General features: G+C 45.4%; 1 protein-coding gene across 1 annotated transcript in view; it reads right to left on the bottom strand.

Moving 5' to 3' along the window:
* The window catches only part of LOC140737585 (lipoxygenase homology domain-containing protein 1-like), a 394,473-nt gene that overhangs the window by 95,711 nt on the left and 275,940 nt on the right, over positions 1 to 22,822 (bottom strand). The window contains exons 30-34 of the mRNA XM_073064021.1: positions 15,652 to 15,780; positions 13,105 to 13,269; positions 12,246 to 12,427; positions 9,732 to 9,848; positions 1,500 to 1,662 (exon numbers count right to left, since the gene is read on the bottom strand). Of these exons, the coding sequence (XP_072920122.1) occupies positions 1,500 to 1,662; positions 9,732 to 9,848; positions 12,246 to 12,427; positions 13,105 to 13,269; positions 15,652 to 15,780 (756 nt within the window). The remainder of the gene's footprint in view (positions 1 to 1,499; positions 1,663 to 9,731; positions 9,849 to 12,245; positions 12,428 to 13,104; positions 13,270 to 15,651; positions 15,781 to 22,822) is intronic.

Genomic DNA, 22,822 nt, shown 5'->3' on the forward strand with positions numbered 1-22,822 from the left:
AAAAGATGGAAAGATTGGAGAGGGTCCAGAGGAGGTTGACAAGGATTATTCCAGGAATGAAAGGGTTATCATATGAGGAACTTTTGATGGCTCTGGGTCTATTGTCAGGACACTGGAGGAGGGATTCAATCGCAGACCCAGTACTGTGCATACGGTGGTATTAATTGAGTAACAAATCCCAAGGTGCAAACAAAGTCAGCGTCAAAGTTCAGGCAAAGATCAAAACATCCAGAGAAATCCAAAAACCGGAATCGAGAAACAGGCAGAGTCAATGTTCAGACGGATACGAATGCTGGAAAGGCCCAGGAAAACTCACTGGCACAATTTGGCAACAAACAGGTGAAAACAGATGACAGAAATACACCGAGCAATAAACAGAGAGACAGATGATAGGTGGAGCACAATGAGATACAGGTGAGGGCAAAACAGGTAATAATGAGAAACAGATGAGAGACGGAGTACTCAGTAATACAGGGGCCGGGGTAGAGCAGGGGCAGGGACAGGAACACGAGCACCTGGGGCATGAAAACAAACAAAAGCACATGGCAATACTGAACCACAGAATGACACAGGGGGAAACACACAAAATGACAGAGTTCAGCTGGAGGTACTGACATCTGTACTCGCTGGAATTCAGAAAGATGAGGGGGATCTCATTGAAACCTTTTGAATGTTGAAAGGCCTAGACAGAGTAGATGTGGAAAGGATGTTTCCCATGTTAGGAGAGTCCAGGACAAGAGGGCACAGCCTCAGGATAGAGGGGCACCCTTTCAAAACAGAGATGCAGGAAATTTCTTTAGCCAGAGGGTGGTGAATTTGTGGAATTTATTACCACAGGCAGCTGTGGAGGCCAGGTTGTTGGGTGTATTTCGGCAGAGATTGATAGGTTCTTGATCGGACACAGCATCAGGTTATGGGGAGAAAGCTCGGGAGTGGGGCTGAGGAGGGGAGAAAGGATCAGCCATGATTGAATGGTGCAGCAGACTTGATGGGCCAATAGGCCTAATTCTGCTCCTGTGTCTTATGGTCTGATGGGTGAATGACACATTTCACTGTATGCTTTGATGTTTCAATATATGTGTGACATACGCTAATCTCCCTCTAAGGGACAGGAGGGGACTCTGGAGCATCCTTGCTTACATCCTTACAGGGGTGAAGTGGCTATCCATGGCCATCACACCCCCCAATCTCCCCTGCCCCCAGGGTAACCCCCTCTGTGGCTATCCATTGCCATTACCTGACCTGCACCCCATTCTCACTGCCCCCAGGGTAAGCCCTTCTGCTTGCCTTTTGAAGACACAGAAGGTAGTGCCCTGGTCTTTTCACCATCTCTCATTCCTACCCCCTCTACAGGAATACTCACTCTCTCGGGCATCTCTCATCCCTACCCCCTCTACAGGAATACTCACTCTCTCGGGCATCTCTCACCCCTACCCCTCTACAGGAATACTCACTCTCTCGGGCATCTCTCATCCCTACCCCTCTGCAGGAATACTCACTCTCCAGGGCATCATCCACGGTTTGTTCAGTCTGCTTCAGCTTGCCGTCTTTCAGCAGCTTTTTCTGAATAATCTCCAAGGGAACCAGTTCTCGGATGATTTCTCCATCGTCCTCGGACTTTGCCAGCCACCGTTCACAGGGAAACACTATCGTTTCTGAGCCCTGGCATTGTATAAATGTGACATTTTAGTGACCCACAAACACAACTTCTTTGACTTGCTCTGTCACAAAAGATAAACGCAAGTTTCCACAGATGTGCGTGGAGAGCATTCTAACTGGCTGCATCACCGTCTGGTGTGGAGAGGCCACGGCACAGGATCAGAAAAAGCTGAAGAAAGTCGTAAGCTCAGTCATCTCCATCATGAGCAGTCGCTTCCCCAGCATCCAGGACACCTTCAAAAGGTGAGGCCTCAAAAAGGTGATTAAGCACCCGCGTCACCCAGGACATGTCCTCTTCTCATCGATACCATCAGGGAGGAGGTAGAGGAGCCTGAAGACACACACAATATTTCAGGAACAACCTCTTCCCCACCTCCATCAGATTTCTGAATGGACAATGAACCCTTGAACACTTCCTCAATCTTGTTCCCCTCTCTTTTTGCACTACTCGCTCAATCATATAAAATTAAATAAATAGTTTCTGGTAAGATGGTGGCATGCCCAGGTGCAGCATGCTCTACAGGATCAACAAAGGTTCTTTTAAATGTATCCTTTATGATTGCAAGACCCCGCTGGATTTTAAGAACTTAAGGTATCGCAGATCTACACTCATTGGCGGAGAAACAGAAGACTTGGTGCAGAACCTGATGCTGCCTGCAACAGAGAGAAGTCAGTGCGTGTAGGAGGTGTGCACTCCAGTCACTTTTCCTGTGATTGCAAGACCCTGTTTGACATTGATGGTGTGGAATGCTGCAAATGCAAGTCATTGATGCGAATAGTGGTGGCAGATAGTGGGGGGGGGGGGAGGGGGGGCTGTGTGGCCTCAGTCATAGCAAGAGCTATACCTCACACCGCAGTGTTTCCTGTTAGCAGCTACTCGGGAATGAACTGGAGTCATGAGCTCCACTGGAATGGTGAGGCAGTGCCCAAGCTGGAGTCAGTGCTGCCCCCCAGTGTTTGCTTGGCAGAAGACAAGCTGGATTGTGCAACATTCATGGACTCAGGGACTTGGACTGCATATTTTTAATGTGACTATATTTTACTGCCGTATCATATGTGTACATCTGCACCAGGTGCATTGAGATACAGCTCCTTGGAGACAGTGTCAGGGGCTTGGAGCTGCAGCTTGATGACCTTCAGCTTGTTAGGGAAAGTGAAGGAGTGATAGACAGGAGCTACAGAAAGTGAGTCACCCCAGGGCTACAGGAGACAGATAAATGCATGACTGTCAGGAGAGGGAAGGGAGAACGTCAGATAGTGGAGAGCATCCCTGTGGCCATTCCTTCAACAATAAGCACTCCAGTTTGAGTACTGTTGTTGAGGGGGGCCCTACCTGGGGGAAGCAACAGTATCTCTGGCACTGAGTCTGCTGGCCCTGTGGCTCAGAAGGGTAGGGAACAGTTAGGGGGTCAGACAGGTGGTTCTGTGGACGTGAAAGGAAACACGGATGTTAGTTTGGCTCCCAGGTGCCAGGGAGATTGGCGAATAGTGAGGGCAGATGGTGGGGGCTGAAATGATTCTGGATGCATCCACAATATCCTGAAAGGAAGAGTAAACAGGCAGAGTTGTGGTACATATTGGTAGGTAGAAATAGGCACAAGGGCCTGAGAAAAGAATATAGAAAGTCAGGAAAGAAGCTGAGAAACAGGACCTCAAAGGTAGTAATCTCAGATTGCTGCCTGTGCCACGCAACAGTGCGGATAGGAATAGAATAAAGTGGCAGATAAATGTATGGCTGAAGAATTGGAGCAGGGAGCAGGAATTCAGATTTCTGGATCATTGGGACCTTGTCTTTGGCAGGTGGGATCTGTCCAAAAGGGACGGGTTGCACTTGAATCCGAGGGGGATTCAAGTGGGGGATATTCTTGCAGGGAGGTTTACTAGAGCTATTGGGAGTGGTTTAAACTAACATAGCAGAGGATGGGAAGCAGTATGACAGAGCTAAGGATGAGCCAGCAGGTTTACAAGTAGATGATGCAATATATAATATGAATGTTAGGGTGGACAAGCCAATGATTGGGTATAAATGCAGACAGAGCAAAGAGTTAAATTGTACCACAGAGGCAAAATTCAAAAGGGTGAAGTATACAGGTGCTGTTTTTAAATGTGTGTAGCATTCAGAATATGATGGACGAACTCGTGGTGCAATTACAGATTGGTCAGTATGATATTATGGGCATCACTGAGTCGTGGCTGAATGAAGGCCATAGCTGGGAGCTTAATATCAACAGATATACTTTGTATCAAAAGGACAGACAGGAAGGCATAGGTGGTGGTGTGGCTCTGTTGATAAAAGATGGAATTACATCTTTAGAAAGAGGTGACATAGGGTCAGAGAATGCTGAATCTTTGTGGGTGGGTTTAAGGAACTGCAAGGATAAAAAAAACTGTTAGGTGAATCGTGTATAGGCCTCCAAATAATAGCTAAGATGTGGGGTTGAGATTGCAAAGGGAGCTGGAAAGGGCATGTAGTAAGGGTAATGTCACAATTGTAATGGGGGACTTCAATATGCAAGGGGATTGGGAAAATTAGGTTGGTGTCAGATTGCAAGAGAGGGAATTTGTTGAATGCCGATGAGATGGCTTTTTAGAGCAGCTTGTACTTGAGTCCACTCAGGGGAAAGGCTGTCTGAGATCGGGTGTTGTGTAATAATCCAGATCTTATTAGGGAGCTTAATGTAAAGGAACCATTAGGAGGCAGTGATCATAGTATGATTGAATTCGTACTGCAATTTGTGAGGGAGAAACATAACTCACATGTATCAATATCACAATGGAATAAAGGGAATTATAGAGGTATGAAAGTGGAGGCTGCCCAGGTGGATTGGAGGAGGATACTGGCATGGATGACGGCAGAACAGAGGTGGCTGAATTTTCTGGGAATAGTTCACAAGGTGCAGGATAGATATGTCCCACAGAGGAAGGAGTCCTCAAATGACAGGTGTAGGCAACCGTGGCTGACAAAGGAAGCTAAGGACTGCATAAAAAGCCAAGGAAGGGGCATATAAGGTAGCAAAAGTGAATGGGATGTTGGATGATTGGGAAACTTTTAAAATCCCACAAAAGGCAACTGAAACATCTATAAGAAGGGAAAAGATGAAATACGAAGGCAGACTAGCCGATAATATAAAGCAGGATACTAAAAGTTTTTCAGTTATATAAATAGTAAAAAGGTGAGAGTTGATATTGGACCACTGAAAAATGATACTGGTGAGGTAGTAATGGGGACAAAGAAGTGGCTGATGAACTTAATGGGTACTTTGCATCAGTCTACACTGTGGAAGACAATGTGTCGGAGGTCAGTGAGTGTCAGGGAGCATGAGTGAGTACCATTGCTATTACAAAGGAAAAAGTGCAAGGTAAACTGAAGGGGTTTAAGTGTGGATAAGTCACCTGGACCAGATGGATTACATCCCAGAGTCCAGAGAGAGAGTACGGAGAGGTTACGGATGCATTGGTCATGATCTTTCAAGAATCACTTGATTCTGCCATGGTCCCGGAGGACTGGAAGATTGCAAATGTCACTCCACTCTTTAAGAAGGGAGGAAGGCAAAAGAAAGGAAATTATAGGGCAGTTAGCCTAACCTCAGTGGTTGGGAAAGTGTTGGAGTCTGTTATTAATGATGAGGTTTTGAGGTACTTGGACACTAATAATAAAATAAGTCAAAGTCAGCATGGTTTATGGAAAAGGAAATCTTCTCTGACAAATCTGTTAGAGTTCTTCATGGAAGTAACAAGCAGGGTGGACAAAGGAGACACCATGAATGTCATTTACTTGGATTTTCAGAAAGCGTTTGATAGGGTGCTGCACATGAGGCTATTTAACAAGATAAAGTGTTATGGCGTTACAGGCAAGATACTGGCATGGACAGAGGAATGGCTGACAGGCAGGAGGCAGCGAGTGGGAATAAAGGGAGCCTTTTCTGTTTAGCTGCCAGTGACTAGTGGTATTCCTCAGGGGTCTGTACTGGGACCACTACTTTTCAGATTGTTTGTCAATAATCTAGATAATCGAATTGATGGATTTGTGGTAAAGTTTGCTGATGATACAAAGATAGGTGGAGGGGTAGGTAGTGCTGAGGAAGCAGTGTGATTGCAGCAGGACTTGGACAAATTGGAAGAATGAGCAAAAATGGGGCAGATGGAATATAGTGTTGGGAAATGTATGATAATGCATTTAGGTAAAAGGAACAATAGTACAGACTATAATCTAAATGGGGAGAAGGGTCAAAGATCAGAGGTGCAGAGGGACTTTGAAGTCCTCATGCAAGACTCCCAGAAGCTTAATTTACAGGTTGAGTCTGTGATAAAGAAGACAAATTCAATGTTGGCATTTATTTTGAGGGGAATAGAATATAAAAGCAAGGGGATAATGCTGATGGTTTATAAGACACTAGTCAAGCTGCTCTTAAAGTATTGTCAACAGTTTTGGGTCCCATATCTCATAAAGGATGTGTTGTCATTGGAGAGAGTCCAGAGGAGGTTCATAAGAATGATTCCAGGAATGAAGGGGTTAACATATGAGGAGCATTTATCAGCTTTAGGCCTGTACTCACTGGAATTTAGAAGAATGCATGGGGATCTCGTTGAAACCTACCGAATGTTGAAAGGACTGGATAGGGAGGATGTGGAGAGGATATTTCCTATGGTGGGGGTATCCAGAACTAGAGAGCACAGCCTCACAATTAAGGGACCACCCTTTAGAACAGAGGTAAGGAGGATTTTTTTTATCCAGAGAGTAGTAAATCTGTGGAACACTCTACTACAAACTGTGGTGGAGGCCAATTCTGTGGGTATATTTAAAGCGGTTCATAGTTTCTTGATCAGTCAGGGCATCATAGGATTCGGCAAGAAGGCAGGTGTATGGGGATGAGTGGGATCCGGGATCAGCCATGATGAAATGGTGGAGCAGACTCAATGGGTTGAATGGCCTAATTCTGCTCCTATGTCTTATGGCATTATATGTCCCCTATAATGTGTGTGATTGTTGGTACCGTGTCTTGTATCTTGGCCCCGGAGTAATGCTGTTTTGTTTGGCTATATTCATGGGTATTTATATAGACAGATAGAGAGATACTCTACTGATCCCAAAGGAAATTGCATTGTCACAGTAACATTACAAGTGCACAGGTGTACAAATATTAGAAAAGAAGTAAGAAAGAATAAAAATAAGTTACCTTAAAATAAGATGTACCACATTTACAGGCCAAAGATTGCAAGATCACTTCCCTGGCTATAGGCTGACTCATTACAGAGCCTGATGGTTGAGGGCAAGAATGACCTCATGCAGATGTCTTAGTCAGTACAGTTGAATGACAATTAAACTTGAACATTTTAAATTTGTCACGTGTACACTGAAACATCAAAACATATAGTGAAATGCGTCATTTGTGTTGAATCAAATCAGCAAGTATCGTCATGCTCCCAGTAGCAACACATCACGACCGTAACTCAACCCTAACCCAATGTGGGAGAAAACTGAGGGGAAACAGTCCAAAATATTGATTGCTTATTTCAGTCCACAGATACTGCCTGACTTGTTGAGTTCCTGCAGAATTTTGTGTGCTGCAAGGAAACTAAGCTTTCTTTTGAAGAAGAGAGCAGAAGTACTTTTGTTTACCCATATTTTTCAATAATTGAACAGTGAGCAAAATATCTTTCATCATTTCAGTTCAAGCTGGATCCTGATTCTTAGTTACTAGACACTGAGTTTTGATTGGTTCTCATTGTGACTGTCTCCTGAAGGAGAAGAACGTTGCGGTCGAGTGCATTTCCGCTCTGAACAGAATTCCTCGTGTTGTTGACAGAGAATGCACCATTCTGAATCTTGTGATAGTTGAATTTTATCCTGCAGTCGTCTTTATTAAATAAAGTCCATATAACATATAGCCTCTTGCTTGCTACTTTCCTGTTAATGCAGTCCAGTACTTTGCTAGATTTCTATTGAAATTATATGTATTTTCATCCTAACTGTGAATGAGACAGTGAGCAAGTGAACTAGAAAGTGGACGTATCACAGTCTGAGTTGACAAAACAAATTGGCCCATTGCTTTTTTCAATGTCTGTCTTCTTGGCTTGACTAGACTTTGCATCTTTTAAGAATATGCAGCTGATGACCATGTTCTATAGTCCAGAATCACAAGCGTCACAAACACAGTGGGAGATCTGGTTGCACTTGCTGATGGCTTGTGTCTGTTTTAGAATCTCTGTAGTAACGTGTGATAATTCCTTCATTTCTACTTCAACTGTAGTTAGTCCTCTACTATCTTTGAAGTTTTCATGTATTTGATAAACTTCTATAGATGTGTGGTGGAGTGTATACTGATTGGGTGCATCACGGCCTGCTATGGAAATACCAATGCCCTTCAACGGAAATTCCTTCAAAAAGCAGTGGAGATGGCCCAGACCATCAGGGGTAAAGCTCTCCCCACCATTGAGCACATCTAGAAGCACATTGCCACAGGAAAGCAATGTCCACCATCCAGGACATGCTTCTCACTGCTGCCATTGGGAAAGAGTTACAGGAGCCTTAGGCCCCACACCACCAAGCTTAGGAAGAGTTTTTACCCTTTATCCATCAGGCTCCTGAACCAGTGTGGGCAATTTCACTCACCCGTCACTGAACTGATTCCACAGCCTACGGACTTACTTTCCAGGATTCGACAACTCGTGTTCTCAGTGTTATTTTTTTCATTACTTGCAGAATTTGGTTACTTTTGCATGCCAGTCGTTTCTCAGTCTTTGTTATTTATAATTTTATAGTGAAGAATGTGGGCTTGTTTGCACCATTGAAGAGAAATTTTGATAAATGCATGGATGGGAGGGGTATGGAGGGCTACCGTCCAGGTGCAGGTCGATGTGACTAGGCAGATTAGTATTTCGGCATGGACTGGAAAAGCCTCTTCCTGTGTGTAGTTTTCTATCACTCTATAACTTTAAATTATTCAGATAATATTGTTGACAGATCTGCATAATTGCTGAAGATCTCTGCAAAACATTTTTGGGATTTTAATTTCCTCAGGGAGTGTATGCCCCAAAATGTAGGTAAATTCCCTTGAATATTTTCTGAATGAAGGTCTTTCCAGCAACTAAATTATAAACTCAGTTCAGAGCTCAGGAGAGAAAAGCTAGAGACTAATAAATGAATAGGCACTGGGATTTTACACAAACAATGTTAGCTAGTACACACAGAGAGCAAATGAAATCTGCCCGGAGGCTGAAGAACACATTAAAAGGCTGTATTCCCATGCCTTCCCCGGGATCTCTGCTGAAAATCCGGATCCAGTGAATATCAGAGCCAACAGGGAAGAAATCATCACCCTGACACAGTGGTGTCAAGAAAACAACCTCTCCCTCAATGTTGCAAAAACAAAGGAACTGGTTGCTGACTACAGGAGGAATGGAGACGGGATAACTCCTATTGACATCAATGGATCTATGGTTGCGAGGGTGAACAGTTTTGGTGTATGCCAAAAGTACACACCAGCCATGTGGTGAAAAAGGCACAACAGTGCCTCTTCCACCTCAGACAGTTGAGTAAGTTTGGTATGAGTCCCCAAATCCTAAGAACATTCTACAGGGGCACAATAGAGAGCATCCTGACTGGCTGTATCATTGCCTGGTATGGGAACTATACTTCCCTCAGTCGCAGGACTCTACAGAGAGTGGTGCGGACAGCCCATTGCATCTGTGGATGTGAACTTCCCATGAATCAGGACACTTATAAAGACAGGTGTGTAAAAAGGGCCTGAAGGATCATTGGGGACTCAAGTCACCCCAACCACAAACTGTTTCAGCTGCTACCATGCAGGAAATGGTACCGCAGCATAAAAGCCAGGACCAACAGGCTCCGGGACAGCTTCTTCCACCAGGCAATCAGACTGATTAAATTCATGTTGATACAGTTGTATTTCTATGCTACATTGACTGTCCTGTTGTACATATTATTTATTACAAATGACTATAAATTGCACATTTAGATGGAGACGTAACATAAAGGTTTTTACTCCTCCTGCATGTGAAGGATGTAAGAAACAGAGTCAATCCAATTCAATATCTGCCATGAGACTGACCTTCCCCTTGGAGAGCAGCCTCCGGATCTCCACGCTATCCAAGTGCCACCCAGAGCTGATGCCTCGTCCATCATGCCCAATTCGGATCTTCTCGATGCACTCCCCAACGTCTTCCAACTGAAAGGAACAGGCTTTATTCTAATATTTGCTTCAGATTTCACTTAATGTCTTTTGCTCATTAACTTTTGTTTGTTTATTTATTTAGCGAGACAGAGCGGAAAAGGCTCTACCGGCCCAGCAACCCCCCTGTTTAACCCTTGCCTAATCAGAGGACAGTTTACAATGAGCAATTAACCTATTAACTGGCCAAAGGTTATTCCACAGGGAGGATGAACAAGCTCCTTACGGAGGATGCCGGAATTGAACTCCGATGTCCGCGTTCTAATAGTATATCACTGATTGCTGCATGACTGCAGCATCCAAGATTGTCCATGTCGGACACTTGATCTTGGTAGGCAGCTTGCTAGCCTCAGACAGTTTAAAATTAGATGTTCTAAATCCATATCCATCTTTCCAGAATCTGTCTTCCTATCTGCTCCTCAACGGGTCGTATTCTTCACGGAGGTCGGTGACCAGTGGGGTGCCTCAGGGATCTGTTCTGGGACCCCTTCTCTTCATGATCCTTGTAAGTGACTTTGATGAGTAAGTGGAGGGATGGGTTAGTAAATTTGTTGGTGACACAAAGGTTGGTGGTGTTATGGATAGTGTAGAGAGCTGTCAGAAGTTATAATGGGACATTGATAGAATGCAAAACTGGGCTGAGAAGTGGCAGATGGAGTTCAAATCAGAGAAGTGTGAGGTGGTTCATTTTGGGAGGTGAAATATGATGGCAGAATATAATGTTAATGGTAAGACTCTTGGCAGTGTGGAGGATCAGAGGGATCTTGGAGTCCGAGTCCATAGGACACTCAAAGCTGCAATGTAGGTTGACTCTGTGGTTAAGAAGGCATACGGTGCATTGGCCTTCATCAACCATGGGATTGAGTTCAAGAGCCAAGAGGTAATGTTGTAGCTATATCGGACCCTGGTCAGACCCAACTTGGAGTACTGTGCTCAATTCTGGTTGCCTCACTACAGGAAGGACGTGGAAACCATAGAAAGGCTACAGAGGAGATTTACAAGGATGTTGCCTGGATTGGGGAGCATGCCTTATGAGAATAGGTTGAGTGAACTTGGCCTTTTCTCCTTGGAACGACGGAGGATGAGGGGTGACCTGATAGAGATGTATAAGATGATGAGAGGCATTGATCGTGTGGATAGTCAGAGGCTTTTTCCCAGGGCTGAAATGGTTGCCACAAGAGGGCACAGGTTTAAGATGCTTGGAAATAGGTACAGAGGAGATGTCAGGGGTAAGCTTTTTACTCAGGGAGTGGTGAGTGCGTGGAATGGGCTGCCGACAACGGTGGTGGAGGTGGATTCAACAGGGTCTTTTAAGAGACTCCTGGATAGGTACATGGAGCTCAGAAAAATAGAGGGTTATGGGTAAGCCTAGGTAATTTCTAAGGGTGGGCCGAAGGGCCTGTATTGTGCTGTAAGTTTTCTATGTTTCTAACTTTGTAAATGAAGGTCCCTCTATTCTGAGACTACACCCTCTGGTCCTAGACTGCCCCACTAAGGAAACATTCTCTCCACATCCCGTCCACTGTATCCACAATCTCTCCAGCTCCTTTCTTCAGAACCCGAGGGTGCATTCCGTCAGGTCCAAGAGATTTATCCACCCTCAGACCATTAAGCTTCCTGAGCACCTTTTCAGTCGTAATTTTCACTGTACATACTTCACTTCCCTGACACTTTTGAATGTCTGGTGTACTGCAGATGTCTTCCCCGTGACGACTGATGCAAAATACGCATTCAGTTCCTCTGACACCTCTGTGTCTCTCATTACAATATCTCCAGTGTCATTTTCTATTGGTTTTGTATCTCTTTCACTAATCAACTTCTCAGCTCTTTACTTCATCCCTCCCCCTCCTGGTTTCACCTGTCACCTCGTGTTTCTCTCTTCCCTCCACCTCACCTTATTCTGACTCCTCATCTTTTTTTCTCCAGTCCTGTCGAAGGATCTCAGCCTGAAACATCAACTGTACTCTTCTCCATAGATGCTGCCTGGCCTGCTGAGTTCCTTCAGCATTTTGTGCGAATTGCTTGGATTTTCAACGTCTGCAGATTTTCTCTTGTTGTGATTCTCTGGCCCCCTACATCTCTGTTCTAAAGGAATGTCCTTACATTCAGAGGCTGTGCTCCTGGCCCTAGGCTCTCCACTTTTGGAAGTATCCTCAGCACGTTCACTCTGTCTCGGCTTGTTGCTTGCATTTCAATATTTGATGGGTTTCAGTGAGATTCCCTTCATTCCATACTTCAGTAAGACCAGGGCTAAAGGCCAAGATGTATCAGAGCAGCGCGTTAGATTGGCTGATGAAGAGTATGATGTGATTATATACTTCACTGTCTTGGTGTTTACTGTCTTCCTATGAAGGTACACACATGGATTAGATCCACAAAAGCATTTCTGCATACCTCTATGATGAACTTATTCACAGCGCCTCTCTTAAAGTACATCTTCCGCTCTCGCTTGTTCATGCACAGTGACTTCTGGTGAGTGCAGATGCCATCTCTGCCGTACAGGACGATGAAGACATCAGCGTCTGTTCCTGCCCCATGTATGTCAGAGGTATGTACGGTGATTTCATAGGGGACAACTGCAACAGGAACAGGGAGAAGTACAGATTCAGCTCCTTTGTATTTGTATTCTGGAGGTTGGGAACAGACCTCCAGAGAGGCAAGTGCTGCTCTGCCTAGATCCATTGGCTTTGGCAGTTATTGAGCCTCCCTGTCTGGTCTAGAAGGGCCGCTGCACAGGATCAATAAAAGCTGCAAAGGGTAGTAAACTCACTCAGCTCCATCATGGGCACTAGCCACCCCCAGCATCCAGCTCACATTCAGAAGGTGGTGCCTCAAGAAAGCAGCATCCACCGTTAAGGACCCTTGTTACTCAGGGCAAGCCTTCTTCTCATTGCTACCATCAGGGAGGAGGTATAGGAGCCTGAAGACACACACTTACCGTTTCAGGAACAGCTTCTCCTCCACCATCATGAACTCATGAACACTTCCTCACTATTTTGGTCTTTTTCCACTACATATTTATCTGTAGATGTAACTTACAGAATAATATACTGCTGCTGCAAAACAACAAACTTCACGACATACAGTATACTAGCAATATTAAACCTAATTCTGATTCTGAATCCCCAAACCCAGTACAACCTTCCCATTTGCCTTCATGCGATACAATGCGAAGGAAGCAGATCATTTTTTTGCTGTGAGCTCAGACTCTTTGCAGCATTCTCATGAACTGAAGTAGCAGAAAGTAGCGTACATGGAATGTAGTCTTTGGTCTGCAGGTCTGCAGGGAAGAGGTCCCTTACTATGTACCCATCATCCTCAGCTTTATCCAGCCAACGGCCACATGGGAATCGCAGCAATTGTCCGAGTGATGGGGCATCGATTTCCACCCAGTCCAGAAACCAGCCAGCACATCCCCCTGCAAGGATATATGGGAAAAAAGCAGTTCATGGTAAAAATGGAATTGCGTTCAAAGCTACATCAAGAAAAGTCAGGTCATGTAGCAACAACAGGGGAAGCATTAGTAAAATAGTGAACTGTGCAACAGAGAGAGTACTGTCCAGGAACATCCTGACTTCACCTTTACCATGTTCCTGAGTCAATCCAGAGCAGGACAAATCCAGAGTACAATGTTCCTGAATCAATCCAGGGCACCACAAATTCAGACTACAATACTCCTGAGTCAATCCGGAGCAACACGAGTCCAGACTGCCATGTTCCTGAGTGAATCCAAAGCACATGAACCCAGAGCACCATGTTCTTGGGTCAATCCAGAGTATCATGAATCCAGAGCATCATGTTCCTGTCTCAATCCAGATCATCACGTTCTTGAATTAATCCAGACCACCATGTTCCTGAGACAATCCAGAACACTATTTTCCTGAGTCAATCCAGGGTACCACGTTCCTGGGACAAACCAGAACATAATGTTCCCGAGTCAATCTAGAACACCAAGTTCCTGAGTCAATTCAGAGTACCATGAATCTGGAGCACCATCTTTCTGAGTCACACAAAGGCATCATGAGTCAATCTGGAGCATCATGTACCTGAGTCAATCCTGAGCACAATGTTCTTGATTTAACTTAGAGCACTGTGAATCCAGATCACCATGTTTCTGTGTTAATCCAGAGTACTGTTAATTCAGAACTCATTGTGCCTGAGTCTTCTAGCAAAGAATGTTTCTGCAGAATTTGCATTTGGTAGATTGAAGGGTTTGTACTCTTAAGGACAGAGATTACATAGAATTTATGGAAAAGGAAAGGTGAGGTTCAATCAATAACCAACAAAGAGATTTGCCCTCAAGTACATAGGTTATGTATGTTTATTTATTCTATATTTTTTATATTTAAAGATAGAGAACAGAACAAACCCTTCTAGCCCTTCAAGCCAAGCCACCCAGCAAGCTCCGATTTAACCCTAACCTAATCACGGAACAGTTTCCAATGACCAATTTAACATTCCTACCGGTACATCTGCAGGGGAATTCTGGGGAACCCAGAGTAAACCCACACGTTCCACAGGAAAACATAAAAGCTCCTTACAGAGGATGCTGGGATTGAACTCTGACATCCTCAGCTTTATTAGCGTCACAGTAACCACGAAGCAACTGTGGCACCCCAGATGGTAGAACAGGAAAGATGAGTTCAGAACAATAAACATTGTGGCAGCCAGGTTTCTGCAGCAACCTGTTGCTGTCCAACATGTCTGAGGGTCTGTCCAGCCTGTCTGAGGGTCTGTCCAGCCGCTCCGAGGGTCTGTCCAGCCTGTCTGAGGGTCTGTCCAGTCGCTCTGAGGGTCTGTCCAGCCGCTCCGAGGGTCTGTCCAGCCGCTCCGAGGGTCTGTCCAGCCTGTCTGAGGGTCTGTCCAGTCGCTCTGAGGGTCTGTCCAGCCGCTCCGAGGGTCTGTCCAGTCGCTCCGAGGGTCTGTCCAGTCGCTCCGAGGGTCTGTCCAGCCTGTCTGAGGGTCTGTCCAGTCGCTCCGAGGGCCTGTCCAGCCGCTCCGAGGGTCTGTCCAGCCGCTCCGAGGGTCTGTCCAGCCGCTCCGAGGGTCTGTCCAGTCGCTCCGAGGGTCTGTCCAGTCGCTCCGAGGGCCTGTCCAGCCGCTCCGAGGGTCTGTCCAGCCTGTCTGAGGGTCTGTCCAGTCGCTCTGAGGGTCTGTCCAGCCTGTCTGAGGGTCTGTCCAGCCTGTCTGAGGGTCTGACCAGTCGCTCTGAGGGTCTGTCCAGCCGCTCCGAGGGTCTGTCCAGCCTGTCTGAGGGTCTGTCCAGCCTGTCTGAGGGTCTGTCCAGTCGCTCTGAGGGTCTGTCCAGCCGCTCCGAGGGTCTGTCCAGCCTGTCTGAGGGTCTGTCCAGTCGCTCTGAGGGTCTGTCCAGCCGCTCTGAGGGTCTGTCCAGCCGCTCCGAGGGTCTGTCCAGCCTGTCTGAGGGTCTGTCCAGCCGCTCCGAGGGTCTGTCCAGTCACTCTGAGGGTCTGTCCAGTCGCTCCGAGGGTCTGTCCAGCCTGTCTGAGGGTCTGTCCAGCCTGTCTGAGGGTCTGTCCAGTCGCTCTGAGGGTCTGTCCAGCCTGTCTGAGGGTCTGTCCAGCCTGTCTGAGGGTCTGTCCAGTCACTCTGAGGGTCTGTCCAGTCGCTCTGAGGGTCTGTCCAGCCTGTCTGAGGGTCTGTCCAGCCTGTCTGAGGGTCTGTCCAGTCGCTCTGAGGGTCTGTCCAGCCGCTCCGAGGGTCTGTCCAGCCTGTCTGAGGGTCTGTCCAGTCACTCTGAGGGTCTGTCCAGCCGCTCTGAGGGTCTCTCCCGCATGCTTACCATAATTATCGTGTCCTATTCGGATCTTCTTCAGTGCACCAATGTCCACGGCCTCAATAGTAAACTCATCAATATTTCCCTTTTCAAACTTATTTTTATGAGTTTTTGATGCCTTGAGATTGACAGTTCCTAGAATTGGACACAAAAGCAGACTGAGGTAAAACAAATTTGCCGAATATTGCTTTGAGGTGTATTTGTTTAGCTTCAAGAATCAGGCCCACTAATCCACAGAGTGACAGCGAATTTTAATTACATTTGGAAACAGATTAAACTAAAATTAAGAAGATCTGGAGAAAAATAGGAGATTTCACATTCGCGTTCATCATAAAGTCACAGAGTGATAGAAAACTAGAGTACGGAACCCAGATCTTTGGCCCATCTAGTCCATGCCAAAGCATTTAAATCATTCAATATATTGAACTGCTAGTAGCATTATAGCAATGGCAGCAACTGGATCGTAGAACATTAAAAGGTATTTGACTAGAACAGGTCATTTGTCCCAACAAAGCTTGCTAAATTCCTGTTCGCATAGTTTGTTGAAATTATTATCGAATGTTGATTTGAAAGTCTCTAAGGTACTACTAACTACACAACTAGGTAGTCTGTTCCATGTGTCCAGAACTCACTGTGTTAAGAGATGCTTCCTGACGTTAATCTGACATTGCCTCCTTCACCGGTCTCCACCTATGCCCTGTGTCCTTGATGATGGATTAATTTTGAAGCAGCAGCTGGACTGGTGTCCACCTTACTTATACCCCTAATGATTTTGAACACTTCTATCATGTCTCCTCTCATTCTATGTCTGCTTAGGCTAAAAGGATTTAATACTTTCAATCTTTCTTCATAGCTCATTCCCTGCAGAACTGGAATTAGGCTCACTGCCTTTCCCTAGACTCTCCGATGCATTCACATCCCTCACACAATATGGAGACCGGAATTGTACACTGTACTCAAGGTGTGGCCTCACAAGTGCACTATACAGTTAAGGAGAACGTCTCTAGACCTGAACTCCACTGAACACATTATAGTGCCCAACATTCTATTAACATAGAAACATAGAAAATAGGTGCAGGAGTAGGCCATTCGGCCCTTTGAGCCTGCACTGCCATTCAGTATGATCATGGCTGATCATCCAACTCAGAACCCTGTACCTGCTTTCTCTCCATACCCCCTGATCCTTTTAGCCACAAGGGCCATATCTAACTTCCTCTTAAATATAGCCAATGAACCAGCCTCAACTGTTTCCTGTGGCAGAGAATTCCACAGATTCACCACTCTCTGTGTGAAGAAGTTTTTCCTCATCTCGGTCCTAAAAGGCTTCCCCTTTATCCTTAAACTGTGACCCCTCATTCTGGACTTCCCCAACATCAGAAACAATCTTCCTGTATCTAGTCCGTCCAATCCCTTTAGAATTTTATACGTTTCAATAAGATCCCCCCTCAATCTTCTAAATTTCAGTGAGTATAAGCCTAGTCGATCCAGTCTTTCTTCATATGAAAGTCCTGCCATCCCAGGAATCAATCTAGTGAACCTTCTCTGTACTCCCTCTATGGCAAGAATGTCTTTCCTCAGATTAGGGGACCAAAATTGCACACAATATTCTAGGTGCGGTCTCACCAAGGCCTTGTACAACTGCAGTAGAACCTCCCTGCTCCTGTACTCAAATCCTTTTGCTATGAATGCCAACATACCATTTGCCTTTTTCACTGCCTGCTGTACCTACATGCCCACCTTCAATGACTGGTGTACAATGACACCCAGGTCTCGTTGCATCTCCCCTTTTCCTAATCGGCCACCGTTCAGATAGACAATAGACAATAGGTGCAGAAGTAGACCATTCGGCCCTTCGAGCCTACACCGCCATTCAGAGATCATGGCTGATCATCTACTATCAATACCCGGTTCCTGCCTTGTCCCCATATCCCTTGATTCCCCTATCCATAAGATACCCATCTAGCTCCTTCTTGAAAGCATCCAGAGAATTGGCCTCCACTGCCTTCCGAGGCAGTGCATTCCAGACCCCCACAACTCTCTGGGAGAAGAAGTTTTTCCTTAACTCTGTCCTAAATGACCTACCCCTTATTCTCAAACCATGCCCTCTGGTACTGGACTCTCCCAGCATCTGGAACATATTTCCTGCCTCTATCTTGTCCAATCCCTTAATAATCTTATATGTTGCAATCAGATCCCCTCTCAATCTCCTTAATTCCAGCATGTACAAGCCCAGTCTCTCTAACCTCTCTGCGTAAGACAGTCCGGACATCCCAGGAACTAACCTTGTGAATCTACGCTGCACTTCCTCTATAGCCAGGATGTCCTTCCTTAACCCTGGAGACCAAAACTGTACACAATACTCCAGGTGTGGTCTCACCAGGGCTCTGTACAAATGCAAGAGGATTTCCTTGCTCTTGTACTCAATTCCCTTTGTAATAAAGGCCAACATTCCATTAGCCTTCTTCACTGCCTGCTGCACTTGCTCATTCACCTTCAGTGACTGATGAACAAGGACTCCTAGATCCCTTTGTATTTCTCCCTTACCTAACTCTACACCATTCAGATAATAATCTGCCTTCCTGTTCTTACTCCCTAAGTGGATAACCTCACACTTATTCACATTAAACGTCATCTGCCAAGTATCTGCCCACTCACTCAGCCTATCCAAGTCACCCTGAATTCTCCTAACATCCTCATCACGTCACACTGCCACCCAGCTTAGTATCATCAGCAAACTTGCTGATGTTATTCTCAATGCCTTCATCTAAATCATTGATGTAAATGGTAAACAGCTGTGGTCCCAATACCGAGCCCTGTGGCACCCCACTGGTCACCACCTGCCATTCCGAGAAACACCCATTCACCGTTACCCTTTGCTTTCTATCTGCCAACCAGTTTTCTATCCATGTCAATATCTTCCCCCCAATGCCATGAGCTTTGATTTTACCCACCAATCTCCTATGTGGGACCTCGTCAAATGCCTTCTGAAAATCGAGGTACACTACATCCACTGGATTTCCCTTGTCTAACTTCCTGGTTACATCCTCGAAAAACTCCAATAGATTAGTCAAGCATGATTTGCCCTTGGTAAATCCATGCTGGCTTGGCCCAATCCTATCACTGCTATCTAGATATGCCACTATTTCATCTTTAATAATGGACTCTAGCATCTTCCCCACTACTGATGTTAGGCTGACAGGATGATAGTTCTCTGTTTTCTCCCTCCCTCCTTTCTTAAAAAGTGGAATAACATTAGCCATTCTCCAATCCTCAGGAACTGATCCTGAATCTAAGGAACATTGGAAAATGATTACCAATGCATCCGCAATTTCCAGAGCCACCTCCTTTAGTACCGTAGGATGCAGACCATCTGGACCTGGGGATTTGTCAGCCTTCAGTCCCATCAGTCTACTCATCACCGTTTCCTTCCTAATGTTAATCTGTTTTATTTCCTCTATTACCGTATGTCCTTGGCCCATCCATACATCTGGGAGATTGCTTGTGTCTTCCCTAGTGAAGACAGATCTAAAGTACTTATTAAATTCTTCTGCCATTTCTCTGTTTCCCATAACAATTTCACCCAATTCATTCTTCAAGGGCCCAACATTGTTCTTAACTATCTTCTTTCTCTTCACATACCTAAAAAAGTTTTTGCTATCCTCCTTTATATTCCTGGCTAGCTTGCGTTCGTACCTCATTTTTTCTCCCCGTATTGCCTTTTTAGTTAAGTTCTGGTGTTCCTTAAAAATTTCCCAATCATCTGTCCTCCCACTCACCTTAGCTCTGTCATACTTCCTTTTTTTAAAATGCTATGCAATCTCTGACTTCCTTTGTCAACCACTGTGGCCCCTTTCCCCCCTTTGAATTCTTCCTTCTCCGGGGGATGAACTGATTTTGCACCTTGTGCATTATTCCCAAGAATACCTGCCATTGCTGTTCCACTGTCTTTTCTGCTAGAATATCCATCCAGTTAACTTTGGCCAGCTCCTCCCTCATGGCTCCATAGTCTCCTTTGTTCAACTGCATCACTGACACCTCCGATCTGCCCTTATCCTTCTCAAATTGCAGATAAAAACTTATCATATTATGGTCACTACCTCCTAATGGCTCCTTTACTTCAAGATCGCTTATCAAATCCTGTTCATTACACAACACTAAATCCAGAATAGCCTTGTCCCTGGTCGGCTCTCGTACAAGCTGTTCCAAGAATGCATCCCGTAGGCACTCTACAAACTCCCTATCCTGGGGCCCAGAACCAACCTGATTCTCCCAGTTCACCTGCATGTTGAAATCCCCCATTACTACTGCGACATTACCTTTGCCACATGCCAATGTTCACTCCCTATTCAACTTGCACCCAATATCCATGCTTCTAATTGGGAGCCTGTAGACAACACCCATTAGGGTATTATTGCCCTTACTGTTCCTCAGTTCTATCCACACAGACTCCACTTCTCCTGATCCTATGTCCCCCCCCTTGCAAAGGACTGAATCTCATTCCTCACCAACAGGGCCACCCCACCCCCTCTGCCCACATTTCTGTCCCTACGATAGCACGTATACCCTTGTACATTCATTTCCCAGGTCTGATCTCCCTGCAGCCATATCTCCGTTATCCCAACAACATCATAGTTACCCATTCGCACCTGAGTTTCAAGCTCATCCGCCTTATTTCTGACACTTCGTGCATTCAGATATAGAATTTTTAACCCATTTCTCCTCTCTCTGTTTAAATCTCTGCCTATTGTGCTTAACCCAGCTCCCCGAACTCCCATCGGGCTATATGCCCCTTGAATTTTGTTGTCCTTTCTAAATTTACTTATTCTTTCTGCACATTTAACTCCATGTTCCGTCAGACCATCCCTCTGTACATGTGTCCTCCTTATCATTTGTTCCGCCTCACCTTTCTCTACTACACACTTAATATTCCGGAACCGTGTAGTCCCCACCTGTCCTTTATTCTTCATCTCGCTATCCTCTCTCACATTCTGGATCCCTGCCCCCTGCAAATTTAGTTTAAACCCCCCCGAGAAGCACTAGCAAACTTCCCTGCAAGAATGTTAGTACCGCTCCAGTTCAGGTGTAAACTGTCCCATTGGAACAGATCCCACCTTCCCAGGAACAAAGCCCAATTATCTAAAAACCTGAAGCCCTCCCTCCTGCACCATCCTCTCAGCCATGTATTAATCTGTATAATCCTTCTGTTCCTTGCCTCACTCGCATGTGGCACAGGTAGCAATCCTGAGATTGTTACCCTGGAGGTCCTGCCCTTCAGCTTTGCACCTAACTCCCTGAACTCACTACGCAGGACCCCCTCACTCATCCTACCCACGTCGTTGGTCCCTACATGGACCACAACATCTGGGTTCAACATCTCCCTCTCGAGAATAACCTGTACCCGATCTGAGATGTCCCAGACCCCGGCACCAGGGAGGCAACATACCATCCAAGACTCCTGATCTTCCCCACAAAATCTCCTATCTGCCCCTCTGACTATAGAATCCCCTATCACTACCGCTCTCTTCTCTTCCCTCCTCCACTTCCTAGTCGAGGGTCCAACCTCAGTGCCAGAGACAGGACCACTGCAACTTGTTCCTGGTAGGTCATCCCCACCAACAGAATCCAAAACGGTATACTTATTGTTGATGGGAACGACCACAGGGGTGCTCTGCTCTCTCTGTCTGATCCCCCTGCCTCTCTTGACTGTCACCCATTTGCCAACCTCCTGTTTTTTTGGTGTGACTACCTCCCGATAACTGTTATCTATCTATTGTCTATTGGTGAATCTGTGGAATTCTCTGCCACAGGAAACAGTTGAGGCCGGTTCATTGGCTATATTTAAGAGGAAGTTGATAATAATCTGTTTTCCTGTTCTTGCAACCAAAGTGGATAACCCCACATTTATCCACATTAAATTGCATCTGCCATGAATTTGCCCATTCACCTAACATATCCAAGTCACCCTGCATCCTCTTGGCATCCTCCTCACAGCTAACACCGCCGCCCAGCTTCGTGTCATCCGCAGACTTGGAGATGCTACATTTAATTCCCTCGTCTAAATCATTAGTATATATTGTAAACAACTGGGGTCCCAGCACTGAGCCTTGTGGTACCCCACTAGTCACTGCCTGCCATTCTGAAAAGGTCCCGTTTACTCCCACTCTTTGCTTCCTGTCTGCCAACCAATTCTCTATCCACATCAATACCATACCCCCAATACCATGTGCTTTAAGTTTGCACACTAATCTCCTGTGTGGGACCTTGTCAAAAGCCTTTTGAAAATCTAAATATACCACATCCACTGGCTCTCCCCTATCCACTCTACTAGTTACATCTTCAAAAAATTCTATAAGATTCATCAGACATGATTTTCCTTTCACAAATCCATGCTGACTTTGTCCAATGATTTCACCTCTTTCCAAATGTGCTGTTATCACATCTGTGATAACCGACTCTAGCATTTTCCCCACCACCGATGTCAGACTAACCGGTCTATAATTCCCCGGTTTCTCTCTCCTTCCTTTTTTAAAAAGTGAGGTTACATTAGCCACCCTCCAATCCTCAGGAACTAATCCAGAATCTAAGGAGTTTTGAAAAATTATCACTAATGCATCCACTATTTCTTGGGCTACATCCTTAAGCACTCTGGGATGCAGACCATCTGGCCCTGGGGATTGATCTGCCTTTAATCCCTTCAATTTACCTGACACCACTTCCCTACTAACATGTATTTGCCTCAGTTCCTCCATCTCACTCGACCCTCGGTCCCTTACTATTTCCGGAAGATTATTTATGTCCTCCTTAGTGAAGACAGAACCAAAGTAGTTATTCAATTGGTCTGCCATGTCTTTGTTCCCTATGATCATTTCACCTGTTTCTGACTGTAAAGGACCTACATTTGTCTTGACCAATCTTTTTCTTTTCATGTATCTATAAAAGCTTTTACAGTCAGTTTTTATGTTCCCTGCCAGCTTTCTCTCATAATCTTTTTTCCCTTTCCTAATTAAGCCCTTTGTCCTCCACTGCTGGTCTCTGAATTTCTCCCAGTCCTCAGGTGTGCCTCTTTTTTTTGCTAATTTAGGTTTCTTCTTTGGACTTGATACTATCCCTAATTTCCGTTGTCAGCCATGGGTGCACTACCTTCCCTGGTTTATTCTTTTGCCAAACTGGGATGAAC

This window comes from Hemitrygon akajei, chromosome 13, assembly GCF_048418815.1.
Source record: "Hemitrygon akajei chromosome 13, sHemAka1.3, whole genome shotgun sequence".
Lineage (NCBI taxonomy): Eukaryota > Metazoa > Chordata > Chondrichthyes > Myliobatiformes > Dasyatidae > Hemitrygon > Hemitrygon akajei.